Source organism: Megalobrama amblycephala, linkage group LG12 (assembly GCF_018812025.1).
Source record: "Megalobrama amblycephala isolate DHTTF-2021 linkage group LG12, ASM1881202v1, whole genome shotgun sequence".
Taxonomy (NCBI): Eukaryota; Metazoa; Chordata; class Actinopteri; order Cypriniformes; family Xenocyprididae; genus Megalobrama; species Megalobrama amblycephala.
The window spans coordinates 28801956-28817184 of record NC_063055.1 but is presented as its reverse complement, the minus strand read 5'-3'; the positions used below and the strand labels follow the sequence as shown (position 1 = coordinate 28817184).

At 37.5% G+C, this 15229-nt stretch overlaps 2 protein-coding genes across 3 annotated transcripts in view; one reads left to right on the top strand and one right to left on the bottom strand.

Annotated features, from left to right (window-relative positions):
- The first annotated feature begins 530 nt into the window (after positions 1-530).
- gpx8 (glutathione peroxidase 8 (putative)) lies at positions 531-3126 on the top strand. 2 transcript variants are annotated; one of them, XM_048210401.1, is made up of 4 exons: positions 531-875; positions 1011-1272; positions 1415-1496; positions 2742-3126. In XM_048210401.1, the coding sequence occupies exons 1-3, from the start codon at positions 669-671 to the stop codon at positions 1474-1476; spliced, it is 531 nt and encodes a 176-aa protein (XP_048066358.1). In that variant the 5' UTR covers positions 531-668; the 3' UTR covers positions 1477-1496; positions 2742-3126. The 2 variants fall into 2 exon arrangements, with proteins under 2 accessions (XP_048066358.1, XP_048066357.1); XM_048210400.1 differs by lacking the exon at positions 1415-1496 and having other exon boundaries at positions 570-875.
- A 9194-nt stretch (positions 3127-12320) lies between these two features.
- The window catches only part of lrrc75ba (leucine rich repeat containing 75Ba), a 44116-nt gene continuing 41207 nt past the window's right edge, over positions 12321-15229 (bottom strand). The window contains exon 5 of the mRNA XM_048210523.1: positions 12321-14463. Coding sequence (XP_048066480.1) covers positions 14230-14463 — 234 coding nt within the window. The 3' untranslated portion in view covers positions 12321-14229. The remainder of the gene's footprint in view (positions 14464-15229) is intronic.

Sequence of the window (15229 nt, the reverse complement as noted above, 5' to 3'; positions counted from 1 at the left end):
AAACAGGCTACACATAGAAAATAATTAAATGACTTCATGGAATGTACAATTAAATTAGCGAAATAAACATATTTTAGGTTATATATTTCTTTATCGGTACTTGTAGCTGGACTTTTTCCAAAATAAATTCCCTTAAAACACACTTTTTACACTCTGGTTTAATTTCGTTAGCATCCAGCAGTGGACAAAGAGATGTTTTGTTTTGTTTCTGGAAGTTAACATTTCCTCAAAACTGTAATTTCCAATTGTAATCTCAAATTTTGAACCGTTTTATTAAACATTAAACATTTGTTTTGAAAGACTTTATCTTGCTAAGGTTAATTCGCTACCAATATATTCTACAATTAAATGCTTGTGAAATTGCAATACATTTTTACCAAGACACTGGAATGCTGCTGGCCTTTTAGATCTTAAAATAAAAGAGTAGCCATTATAAAAGATCTTACATGCCATAACAAAAGAGTATTATTAATGAGTGAATGAATTGTATGTGCTTATGAGCTGCTCCACAACTTCTGCCCAACTTATGTGTAACTGACAGCCTTCTAAACCAATTGGAATAACTTTCTGACACGCCCCGTTAATTTTGACACGCCCACTATTCTGACCAGCAGAGAACCATACTTGAAGTTTTTCTCCCAGATTTCTCCACATATTTCTCCTCCATCATGGAGGCGCTTGGGGGATACCCCACCAAATCCTCTGCGTCTAGAGCAGGACTGCTCAAGGTCTTGCTGAGTGTGGCCGTGTGCATGGGCTCACTGTACCTACTGCAGAGTAAACTGTCGAAGTCAAGAAAAGCCAAAGATTTCTACTCGTATGAAGTGAAGGACGCGAGAGGCAGGACTGTGTCTCTGGAAAAGTATCGGGGGAAAGTATGTTATGCAGTTTTTTTTTTCCTGTTTTAGGTGATTTAACTTAATTTGTAAGGCTTTTGAGAACACATAATTGTTCTGGTGTGTTTTGTGCAGCAGTATTGTCACTCGAGGGCTCGCTGTCTCTGATAATAGGTCTCTCTGGTTGTAAACGTGGCGAGTGGGAGCGAGTTAACGGAGCAGAATTACCGGGCTCTGCAGGAGCTTCACCGAGAGCTCGGCACCTCGCATTTTAACGTGCTCGCGTTCCCCTGCTCGCAGTACGGGGACACCGAATCAGGAACCAGTCGAGAAATAGAGGCTTTTGCCAAATCCAACTACGGTGTGACGTTCCCCATCTTTAGCAAGATCAAAATAATGGGGTCTGAGGCGGAGCCCGCATTCAGATTCATCACAGGTAGGTTTTACCTGAGAATATCTTCATTCGGTAACTTTAAAACGTTTTACACAAAATAACAATTGTAGCACTTTTGTGAAATAACATCAAAACGATTTACAGTCACGATTTGCTGAAAACTCCAGGAATTTTTGTTTTCTAGATTTATTCTTCAGAGCGGGGAAGGGCGACCCCTCGTGGTCACCGCCAATCGACATCACGTGACCATCCGTTACTATTTTATAGTAAGAAACGATAACAACCGTATATTTTATATAGCACTCAGTCGTTTTTCAAAATACAAAGCATGAACATAGAAATACATTGAAAGCACACAATGAACCCATAACATCAGTATCTTGAGGTAGGGTGTTGGTGCTTCCCAATTTAAGTACTCATTCACTTTTCTGTGCCATTTTGCCAAATTTCAGAAACTTCCCCTGCTCAGATTTTTGATATTGTTCACACACAACTGTTCTATGCAATTGAAAAGTTTATTAAGAATGAGAATCTAGAAGGATATTAAGATATCATGAATACTTTTAGAGTTACTGGCACGCAAACTTTGGAAAAGTAATATTATGGCACTCATGCATGTTCTATATGCAATTGTGTTGATTGAAAAAAAAACAAGATACATTCAGTTTCAACATTATTTGTTCTTCATATATTTTTCTTTAAATGTAAAAAGTATGAGCTGTATGCATAGTGACCAACAAAATTTGTTTTTGAACACTAAAATTGTGTAGAATTGACTAATTTTCTCATGGAGCCACATTAATATCGCCATATCTCTGGGACTGAACCATTGAGGACCTTAAAAATAAAGATACCAAAAGAAATGTTTGTTAAAGGGATAGTTCACCCTAAAATGAAATTTCTGTCATCATTTACTCATCCTCAAGTTGTTCCAAATTTCTTTGTTCTGCTGAACACAAAAGAAGATATTTGGTAGAACGTTTGTAACCAAGTAGATCGCACACCCCATTGACTACCATAGTATTTTTATTTTCCTACTGTGGTAGTCAATGGGGGGATGAGATCTGTTCACAAGGATAAATCTTTCCGTCAATGCAGGAGCTAAGAGGAGAAATACCACGTGAGCTTTACTGTCTTCTCTCCTATTGGCTGTCGCTCCCAAAACTCACCCTTCATTTGCATAAAGTTAAATGCAACTTTGTCACGCAGCTTTGTCGCCCGACTCGCCCCATCTGGTCACCAACGGTTGCTGTTGCTTGTTTCCCCTTGTTGGGAATTGGGACACAACTTATGGTAGATCACTGCACAAAGGGAACCCACCCATAAATATTTTATCCCAGACCCTGTACATTTTTGTGAAAGCCCAGCTATGTATAGTAAAGCAAATCATAACCTCTAGTTTTAAATAAGAGGACATTTCTAAACTAATGAATTTATATTAATATTGAATAATTTATAATATTATGAACTCAGTATTTATAATATGTATATATCTACAACCTTTTCTCTAGATTCAGTACAGAGAATGCCGAAATGGAACTTCTGGAAGTTTCTTGTGAGTCCGGAAGGCCAGGTGTTGCGTTTCTGGAAGCCGGAGGAGCCCATAGAGGACATTCGAAAGGAAGCCACAGCCCTTGTGCGAAATATCATACTGAAAAAAAGACAGGAGCTATGATAAGCACAACCCCCCTCAGTGACTCAAAAGTGAAACATTGTGCACATGTAAGCGCGTCGACATCATCTGTGGTCAAATGCGGAGAGCTTCACCTACAGTGACACCAAAGAGAATTAAAGAATAATTCTGGTTAATGTGAATGATACTGACAGGAGATGGTCACTTGAGGCCTGGCTTTGTGTCCTTGTGTATTAATGTTAATAAAAATTGAAATTTTGTGATTGGTAGTATGAGTTGCAAAAAGAAACACCTCTTAAATCTGTCTTTTTGAACATTTTTTACAAGCTTAATTCTTGTGATCAAGATCAATTTTTAAAGATGCAGTAATGCATGTTTCAGATCATTTTCTGGCATATGACAAAAAAAAACTAACAATCATCAATTAAATATGTCAGGCATCTAGAATAAATTGAAGGTATTGCAGATAAATACATATTCATAATTTACTATAATGATGTAATTTAAGAACATAATTTATGAACTCAGATGCTTATTCAGGAAGAGCAGAGTTTGCCATTTGCTGATGGTAAAATAGTAATAGTGAATCTGAAATTGCAAGGGATCATCAGCGTGAGTAAAATAATGTAATGCTTCATTACAGGTGCTGGTCATATAATTAGAATATTGTGAAAAAGTTTTTTTATTGTAAATTATTTTAAAAAATGAAACTTTCATATATTCTAGATTCCCTACATGTAAAGTAAAACATTTCAAAAGTTTTTTTTTTTTTTTTTTTAATTTGTTGATTAGAGCGTACAGCTAATGAAAGTCCAAAATCCAGTATCTCAAAATATTACAATATTTACATTTGAGTTTCATTAAATGACCATCCCTACAGTATAAATTCCGGGTATCTCTTGTTCTTTGAAACCACACTAATGGGGAAGACTGCTGACTTGGCAATGGTCCAGGAGTCATTGACACCCTCCACAAAGAGAGTAAGTCACAGAAGGTCATTACTGAATGGGGTGGCTGTTTACAGAGTGATGCATCAAAGCATATTAAATGCAAAGTTGACTGGAAGGAAGAAATTGGGTTGGCAAAGGTGCACAAGCAACAGGGATGACCACAAGCTTGAGAATACTGTCAAGTAAAGCCGATTCAAACACTTGGGAGAGCTTCACAATGAATCGAATGAAGCCGGAGTCAGCACATCAAGAGTCACCACACTCAGACATCTTCAGGAAAAGGACTACCAAGCCACTTCTGAAACAGAAACAACGTCAGAAGCATCTTACCTGGGCTAAGGAGAAAAAGAACTGGACAGTGAACAGTGGTCGAAAGTCCTCTTTTCAGATAAAAGTAAATTTTGCATTTCATGTTGAAATCATGATCCCAGAGTCTGCAGGAAGACTGGAGAGGCACAGAATCCAAGCTGCTTGAAGTCTAGTGTGAAGTTTCTGAAGTCAGTAATGATTTGGGGGGCCGTGACGTCTGCTGGTGTTGGTCCATTGTGTTTTATCAAGTGCAAAGTCAATGCAGCCATCTTCCAGGAGATTTTGGAGCACTTTATGCTTCCATCTGCTGACAAGCTTTATGGAGATGCTGATTTCCTTTTCCAGCAGGACTTTAGCACCTGCCCACAGTGCAAAAACCACTTCCAAGTGGTTTGCTGACCATGATGTTACTGTGTTTTATTGGCCAGCCAACATGCCTGACCCCTGAATCTATGAGATATTTTCAAGAGAAAGATGAGAAACAGTCGATCCAACAATATATAGATGATCTGAAGGCTCAGTAGTGCCTCAGCAGTGCCACAGGCTGATCACTTCCATGCCACACTTCACTGATGCTGTAATTTGTGCTAGGAGCAAGTCATTTGCTGTAATATGTGCTGCCGACCAAGTATTGAGTGCACAAATGAACATACTTTAAAGAACTTGAACTTTTCTGTTTTGAAAATCCATTTTTTGATTGATCTTAGGAAATATTCTAATATTTTGAGATACTGGATTTTGGACTTTCATGAGCTGTACGCTCTAATCATCAAAATAAAAAAATAAAAAAACTTTTGAAATGTTTTACTTTACATGTAGGGAATCTAGAATATATGAAAGTTTCATTTTTAAAAATAATTTACAATAAAAAAATGAACTTTTTGATGATATTCTAATCATATGACCAGCACCTGTATATTTGATTTGTTTTGGGTTATATTAAGACATTAATCCTAACAAAACCCATCATCAAAATGATGTGATTTTTTTTTTTTTCAAAAGAATGTTGTTTGATTCACAAGTTACATTACAGGAAGAAGCAGTATTTTAATCTCCTTTCCTCTTGTTTATAAAAGCCATCATGCCAAACACAAAACCTTTGATGCATAATAGTGCCAGGTATTTGTTGTAATTTTGTTAGCCTAGATGTCATTTTCTTATTTCATCTTCACTGATTCTCTGACAGTCCTTTGCCACTTGGATAGCTCATGGAGGTTTGTTTAAATTTTGAAACGCTTGCCTTCTATTAAACCAATTTAAAATAGCTGATTTGTTAAAACTAAAAGAAAAAAGATTTTTCAATAATTTATTTTTGTCCATCTCCACTAGATGGCGCAACATGACAAATCTTTCTCCCTCACTTTCATGTTGCCCTTTTCACATTGCAAGACTTTGCTGATAGATTTGCTCTCGTTTCAAGTGAGAAGTTGTTGTTGTTGTATATTTTTTATTTCAACTGAAAATATGTGTGGTACTTTGTATAAATGTGAACAAAATTACATTTCGGCCAACTATACTTTGTAGAATGGACTATAGTATAAAAGTGAACAAAAGAAAAAAACGTTTATAATCCCCTGCGAAAATGACGTGAGTGAATATTTTGGGAAAAGAAATGAGAGATTCCATTTCCAGTAGAGTAACTCATGAAATATTGTTAAATTCTTGGAGAATCGGATGACCATCGCAAATCGCAACACAAAGACGGCATAGGCCTACGTCTTAAATTTATATGCTCATGTAGGCCTACCTCTCTTATTCAACACTTACATGGTCCAGAAAGGTACTAAAGACATCGTTAAAATAGTCAACGTGACTACAATAGTTCAACCTTAATGTTACGAAGTGACGAGAATACTTTTTGTGCACAAAAAAAAAAAAAAAACTTTACTCAACAATCTGTTCTCTTCCCTGTCATTATCCTTACGCAGGTGATGCAGCAAGCACAGTGAAGGCTTCCATGTTTACGTCTGAATGCCAGATCAGTATTGGCCAAAGCTGATCATGTGAGCAGCACGACGCATGCACATGATGCTGAAGCAGGAGCCGCCTAATAATGAGGCAGCATTCTGACTTAGAACCAATCCAATCTGATAGATTTTTGAAGGCAGCATATCCTTCTCTGCCTTTGATATCCCACAATTCTATGACAGTAGAGCTAGAAAAAGAAAGACGGCGTCTGAAATTTGCGGTTTCTGGTCAGTTTGTGTGTAAATGTACATTTTACACACAACGTTTTCTACTTCTGATGTCATTTCCTGCGAGAATTTATTACCGTAGTAAATAAATATTTGTTTCTTACCAAAGCTTGCGCTATTTTGCTCTGTTGGAAATCAGTTTCGTGAAGTGTCTTCATGCACAAAAGCTGCCTGCAAAGTCATTGCCTGACAGGGCAGCGAGGCAACAAGTCAGCTGCCTATGTTTTCGGATGCAGCCCTGGAAAAAAGGGTCCAACCCTGAAAAAAACTCACCTGCCTTAGTGATCCTGAAGACATTGATTAGCTTGTTCAGACGTGTTTGATTACTGCAGGACAGTGGGACTCCAGGAACGATGTTGCCTATCCTGTATAGAGTATGCATACAGGTATACTTTATAGAATGCACTAAGTAGGGTGAATTCAGGTTGATTGGGTCATCTCAATGGCAAAAAGTATCCCAATCACCCTGAATTCACCCTATGTATATAGTATGTACTAGTATACTGTATAGAGTGCATACAGGTAGCTTATATACTATAGTAAGCTATACGTACATTTTATAGTGTAGCCTACATTGTAATACTAGTGAGCATTAGTATTTAGCATACTCTGAGTCTATGTAGATTGTAGATGTACATTAGAGCATTCAGAAATAGATGTAATGTTTACAATGTGAGCTTTGTAGCATACTTTATGGTAGGACTTATTCTAGGGTTAGTCTAAGAGGCCAGTTTTTTGGGACATAATATTCCAGTTTCCTTAAATCTGTTGTATCAAGATTTTGTATTTTTATATAAATCATTTGGTTTGCTCTATAGCTGTTTTTCTCCTATAGAGGCAGATCTCTTAGAAAGCAACAGCCCTTCTATGCTCGCTCATTCTTCATCCTCCTGACTGATGTGACAGAGTACAGAGACAGAAATGGCAAAGAGACTTTGCAAAGAACAGAGTAATGAGTTTGATGTCCATCTCTGCCAGTTCTGTAGCAATCACCTTTCCTGCCCTCATGTTTAACGGATGCTGCCTGACCCAGCCAATCCATCACGCTGTTTGTTATTTGAACTGAATGTTCTAAGAGGAAAAACATCCTCAGAACTAAATGTACCAAGTGTCCAGATAAGTGAAGGCGTACATTCTTAAGCTTTAAAGTTCAGCCTGGTGGGGTTACCGCTGCCTGACTGTGCTCTGACATTTTGTGAGCTCTGATCAAAAGGTCCTGCTTGCTTTGACAGCACAGAAGGCCCCATAAAGTGCACCACTGGGAATAAAAATCCACGGGAACCTTCAAGACAAAAAATATTTTCTTGGCATGTCAATAAAATTAAACAGCCAAAAATGTCCATACATATATTTGTAGATATTATACTATTATATTATATTATACATATTTATTATACATATATATTTATGTTCTGTGGAACACAAAAGGTGACTTTCAAGAGACTATCTTTTGATTGGTCAATGAATCTTTATGAGTCTGTTATAATTTTTTAAGGAGCTTTCCTAACATTTAAAGTTTGAAAAAAATGTTCTTCTAGTAACATTAGAACGTTTGTTCAAAAGTATCTGGTTTTTAATAATGTCTTCAAAACCTTAGCACAAAAACATTATCGTGGGCATGCAATTAACAGTCTGGGTGTTAAAGGGTTAATTCATCCCAAACTGAAAATTCAGTCATTAATTACTCACCCTCATGTCGTTCTAAACCTGTAAGACCTTCGTTCATCTTTGGAAAACAAATGAAGATCTTTTTGATGAATTCTGAGAGATGTCTGTCCCTCCATTGACTGCCTTTGCAACTACCACTTTGACGCTTCAAAAAGATCATAAAGAGATCGGAAAACTAATCCATGTGAATCAAGCCGTTTAGTCCAATTTTTCTGAAGGGACTCAGTCGCTTTTTTTGATGAACAGGTTTAGTTTAGGCTTTTACTCACATTTAAACACTGATCAGCAAACATAAAAAGAAGCTCAACCGAATCTGAATGACGGACGAACAAACCTCTTCCGGAAGCTCAAACGTGCTGCGTAACACATGAGAATGAACCTGATTGGTTACGCAGCACGTTTGAGCTTTCGGAAGAGGTTTGTTCTTGTCCAATCTCTTTATGAACTTCTTGAAGCAACAAAGTGGTTGTTACAAAAGCAGTCAATGGAGGGACAGAAATCTTTCAGATTTCCTCAAAAAGATCTTCATTTGTGTTCCAAAGATGAACGAAAGTGTTACGAGTTTGGAACGTCTTGAGGGTGAATAATAAATGACAGAATTTTCACTAATCCTTTAAAGGATTAGTTCACTTTCAAATAAAATTTTCCTGTTAATTTACTCACCCCCATGTCATCCAAGATGTCTATGTCCTTCTTTCTTCAGTCGAAAAGAAATGAAGGTTTTTGATGAAAACATTCCAGGATTATTCTCCTTATAGTGGACTTCAATGGCCTCCAAACGGTTGAAGGTCAAAATTACAGTTTCAGTGCAGCTTCAAAGGGCTTTAAATGATACCAGACGAGGAATAAGGGTCTTATCTAGCAAAGCGATCGGTCATTTTCAAAAAAATACAACTGTATATGCTTTAGGCTATAAACACAAATGATCGCCTTTGCACGTGCTTCCGCCTTCTGTATTCTTCAAAAAGTTTACGCTGTGTCCTACACCTTCCCTATTCTACTTACGAAAAAAAACGTAACTGGCACTGCGTTCGTTCCGTAAGTAGAATAGGGAAGGCGTAGGACATACAGCGTAAACTTTTTGAAGCTAGACAAGACCCTTATTCCTCGTCTGGTATCGTTTAAAGCCCTTTGAAGCTGCACTGAAACTGTAATTTTGACCTTCAACCGTTTGGAGGCCATTGAAGTCCACTATAAGGAGAATAATCCTGGAATGTTTTCATCAAAAACCTTAATTTCTTTTCGACTGAAGAAAGAAGGACATGAACATCTTGGATTACATGGGGGTGAGTAAATTATCAGGAAAATTTTATTTGAAAGTGAACTAATACTTTAAGCCTCTTTGGGGATTCTCCACACCATAACTCGCACAGGAGTGAAGACAGTGAAGTTGGACTCATCAGAGAACAATACATGTTTCACATTGTCCACAGCCCAAGATTTGCACTGTTGGCACCACTGAAACTGACATTTGGCACTGGCACGAGTGACCAGAGGTTTGGCTAGAAGCCCAACCATGAATATTGACTCTTGGATATAGGTCAAAAAAAGGAAAGAAAAGACTATTGCAACTTCTGATTCATGCAGACTTACAAGTAGGCCTACAAGCACAATTATAAAATAATTTCAACTCAAAACGACATTTGATGTCCACTTATTTATTTGGTGAGTATTAATGTAATAAGAATAAGACAAACATTGTACAGTCAAGCCTTTAAGTTTGTACATTTTCCTTTATATAAAGGATTAAATTGAAGGCCAGTTCAAAGCAATCACGTGACTAAAGACTTGGAATGAGCTGCTTTAATGATAGTTTTATGGTGCTTTTGTGAGAAAATTCAAAAAAATGTTCCCTTTATTTCATTTTTTAGTAGGTTTTGTTTAGCCATGGGGTGGCAGACGAGGACTCTGGCAGTATTTCTTCCGCAGTAACGTGGGTCTGTATGCTTGTCACATCAACACAGACCATGACATGCATAATTCCCAAGACCTCAACAGGACTGTCTCGAAAGCTGTTACAGCGTCACTGTTTATACAACCAAATGTAACAGAGCAGAACAGCCTGAACTTCTTGTTTGAGATCACAGTGACAATAACAAGAGTACACACTGCTGAAGATCTGTTTACAGATGTTTAACACACACACTCTCTTTATAACCACTATCATATACACACACTGACAAGAACCATACAAGCCCAACTCCGTATTTGAGTGGAACTGGGCGTCTGCATCCTGTTTCATGTCTCTAGAAAGATGATACTGCAGTTTTAAAGGGATAGTTCACCCAAAAATGAAAATTCTGTCATTATTTCATCATTCCAAACCTGTTGCTGTTATTTTTTTTGGCACATTAAGTGCAAATACAGATAGATGATATTTACACTAAGTGAAAACAGCAGTATTTTCTTATAGATGCTATTTTAGTGAAAACAGTATTTTTTGTGTAAATAGTAAGATGCTATTTAGTATTTGCACCTCAGTGTATAGTAGTAAATTATAAAACAGTATACAATAATAACATATTCAGTGTATATTATTAAAATCACAAATAAATGCCGCCTTAATGGAACATTACTTGTCCCAATCTTTAAAGCCCACCCCCACTCCTAACCCAACCCATTAAACACTATTTTATACCCATTAGGCACTTTATTACAGTATATTTTCTTAATTTTTATTTAACTTAAATGCCTCTCTGAGTTGATGTAGATGGGAAAAGGAAAAAGAATGAGTTAGGAAAAACTCATTCGCGATCATTCCACTCCACTGCTCCTGTTATCAAACAAGTCATTTTTTTTCTTTTGTAATTTCGCCTGGCACAAACAGACATTGGTGGACAGAGTCACTTGGTGTAAATAGACACTCCGTATTTGCTCTATGAAACATACAAGAATTTTCTTTTCATGTAATAGTTTATAGTGAGCTATCAAACAAAAACAGCAACATAAAAGCTGTCCATATGATTTGTGTGCTATATTCAAAGTCTTCTAAAGCCATACACCAGTTTTGAATAAGAAAAAGATTTAGCATGACATATCATGCAAGGTTGGACATCAAATGTCAATGGTTTGGATATTGGTTCATGACCAAATGCCATCGACGTCAAATTTGTGTCATATTTGATCTGAAATGTACATTGAAGGTGAAGATTTCCACGTAAATTTGAGCTCTTCCTCACAAAAACTACCACATAGCTTCAGTATGCTCTTATGAACTACTTTTTCATGCTTTTTTGAGGTTTTGTTTATTTTAGAGCTTAAAGTCAGCATGAAATGGAAGTTGCAATAGTACTTTCTTCCCTATTATGACATATCCAAGTGAAATGGCTTCTCAAACAAGAAAAAATGTAAGGGTGGGATTTGATTTTGTCCATCAAGAATTGATTGGATAGTTATGGTTTGCTATTGCTGTGATCTCATGTGAGTGGTTGTCCCGCCTTCGCATCAGTAAACATTATCAGAGAAAAGAGGTTGCTGCAACAGAGAGGGAAAGTTATTTTAAAGCTGCTGTCCGCAACTTTTTTTGTGTTAAAAATTTACAAAAATTATATAATGAGAATATACAACATGAATCCATTTTCCAAACCGTGTTTTTGTCTTATCCTGAATCATTATGGCACACTTATAATAAGTGTTTATATTCGGACTATTTCAGACCGGACTGGTAGGACTCGCCGCAGAGTATCACAGTAACTGCGTGAATCGCCATAGAAATAGACGGAGAAAAGTAGCTCCGGCTAGAATGTTCCTCCGCAAGACGCGTGCAGTTCTGTTTATTAACCGCTAGAGGGCCAAAAATCGCGGACAGCAGCTTTAAATAAAGATTATGAGGACACATGAATTAAAAAAAAAAAAACTGTGCAAAGCCAAATCATTTATAACCTTTATAATTTATAACCCAAAATTCCATAAAAAATAAGAATTGTCCATTTTGATTTCATGGTGACTTTAAAAGTTTCCGTGGTCTCTGTAAAAGATGAATTATTACTGTATAAAAAAAAAAGAGTTCCATGACAATTCTTCTTCTTCAAAAAAAAAAAAAAAAAAACTGAATATGGGTTTGTAACAGCATGAGGGTGAGTAAATGACAGAATTGTGATTTTTTTTACTGAACTATTGAACATTTCAGAAGATTGTGTGTGTGTGTGTGTGTAATATTCCCTCAGGCTGTCACAGTTCCTAGCACAACCCCCATCATAAAAACTTCTCTGCGTCTCCTCCTCCATGGAGCTCATCAATCAGCAGATGGGCACCTCACCAACCTCCCACAGACACTTTCAACCATCAAACGCTTTCACGCCGATTTGCCATCTCTTAAAAATAATCAAGCAAGTATTATTTTACCACACCCATGGTGTTATCAATAAAAGTTTATTACAGAAGCGTTGAACAGTCAGTATTATAAACTGTTTAATACATGATGTTTGAAGTACAGATTAAGAGGACACTGTATATGACACAGACAGAGACTTACACAAACAACATGACAAATAAGCTGCCCTCTATCAAAAACCTGCCACTGAGTATATTAGTGTACTTAGCATTGTGGGTATTGACACCGTCATAGTGTTTATGAGTAACAGATACAGCATTACGCAGGTTAAACATCCCAGATAATCACATCAAAAGCCTGGTAATTGTAATGATCTAGACACAGGGCCAAACAACAAATGCAAAGATAGTCCAGATTATTTTAATATCCAGTCTTGGAAAGGTTATTTTGCATATAATTTGAATTTGCTGAGGCCCTGTGATGATGGTTGGTGTGGAATATTACATATAATATAATAGTCTGAAGTCAACGACAACACTGAGAAAACATTAAGATAACATTAAACACAGCTGACACATTTAAAATAATACATATATCATAAATAACACTGACATTTAACTAAGTGCTGGTTAGTACAGTAACTATTTGTTTGGCTCGTTTTTGTTTCAGAATAACGTAAAAATGTCGTGTTACAAGACGGCAATGCTACAACAAGCTTTTCAGTCACAAACCTGATGAAAAACAGACTAAAGTGCTCAGGTAATCAAAGGCCATGGAACAATCATTAGCTCTAGGTCCATTTATTTTGACATTAATGACTTGTCTGCCAAAATTAGATTTAAAAACCAAGATTATTTTGAGCATGAGGTTAAGAACAGTTAACAAAGTTTTAGTAAAGTGTACCAGATGTGACTAATCGAGACTAGTATGTAGATATTAAAATTCACCATACGGAAATGTAGTAAAATTAAACGCCATATTTCATTGGACCATTCCAAAGGGAACAGCACAGCTTTGAGACATCAAGACATATTTTAAGAGGTATATTTAGGATGCAGACTTAAACATAAATAAGAAGATGTTATCATTCAGTAAACCTTCATATACAACAAAAAATGTATCTTATACAATAAAAACCGTGTTGAAATGTACCTGTTGTCTTCTAAGATAGCTTTGTTCATCATTAGTAGACAACAAAAACAAGCCGCTGGCAATTCATCATCATTCACAACTACATGACAAGTGGTGCGCGGGTATTCACAAGTGAACATTTTGGAAAGGGGGGGAAAAAGCAAAAGTCTTGACATAGCAGTTTTGCTTGCGTCACGTGACGTGGGTCGGCTGTTATAGTCTGTTGAGCTGGTTTCATGGCTTTTGTTGGGAGATTAGTAGAGCACACACAGAGTGGTGATAGGTCCAGTCTGCTGCGGCAGAGACGGCCTCAGCAATGCAACACTGACAAATACGACCAAACCTGACCCGACCCCACAAAACCATACCTTAGTTAAAAGCAGGATCCGTAGAGCTTCGAATCCACCGTTGGTATGCATCAACCAGTCGACTGACTCTGGGATTTTTTATTCGCATTTTTTCCTGTCCGTCACTGGTTCTTTGTGACCGAAGAGGGGCGTAAGAAAGCATCTTTAACGCGACTCTCTGTGGCCCCCTCCAATGAACCCTCACCTTGAGTCAAGGAGCGTCATCTGCCAACACAGTAAGTCAATGGTGAAGCTTTGAGAGCGTTTCAAACTGGCGTGTTTCACCGTTTGCTGCGTTCAGGTGGTTAGGTGGCTCTTTAAATGTGATGCTGTTGGTTCACACATAACCACAATGGGAAGGTCATGGAGCTGCGGTGGAGGAGGGAGATGGTAAAAGGTGTTGATTGGGAGAAATGGTACAGAGAGAAGAGAAATCTCTTGCTTGCGCTCTCCCATTCTTTCTTTATCCCATCGTCAGATGAACGTGATTGGTTCACCTCTCGCAATGGCGCAGGGTAAAACTACCTGAACTTTTCTGTTCCCCAATGCTCCATGGCTCCAGGTCCTCCTCTTCCTCGTCGTCTTCGTCCTCCTCTTCTTCGTAGTGGCTGGGTTCTTCAATGGAACTCTCCATGTGGTAGCAATAGGGCTGACCCTCGGTGTACTCATAGATGGTGGGCAGACTGCTCTTTAGACTACAGCGTCGCCGTAGGGCCACCAGAAGAGGCTGAGAATAGAGTAGAAACAGTTAAACAACTTTGAGTTACAATTACTTTCAGATATTGACTGTTACCAAAGTCCCATTAAGGCAAGTCATTTGGCGGCCATCTTTAAAACGCCTCTCGGACAGCTATTTCAGTCATGCAAGCACAGCTCCTATCTCTTTGAATGGGGAAACATCAAATTCTCAAAAGCTGTTCACCAAGATTACGAATAAATTTCATATTTGAAATCACCAATGAAATCTGACAACAACTATCTCATAAATTTCGGTTCTAAATGCTCAAATCATGACAAAAAAACTACATTTTTCAAGCTGGACCAACCAATGCAATCATAAGTGAGCATCTCAGATCACTGACTGGAGCAACCGGAGCTTCTAATGGAAGCTTCAGTGAAGCAATGACTTTACCAATTGGTGAATGGCTCTGTAATTTAGAAGGCAGGACTTATTCCTCCATACTGTGCATTGCACTTTCTCCCATTCATAGTAATATGAGTTCACTGTCTTTCTATATATAAGTCTTTGCTGTTACACAATGTGGGGATCAAGGTTGGGGTGTCTATTATCTGGATGTGGATGTTACAAAAAGTCATGTGCTCTGGATGAGTCTCCTTACGTAATTTATTTCTTATATTAATGGAATACCAGCAGTACTTGAATAACCAACTGTTACTTTACATGCCTTATATATCATCAAAGGTCAAACTAAACAAGAAGAAAAATAATGGTAACACTTTAACTTTTAACATCAGTTAATGCATTAGGTGTG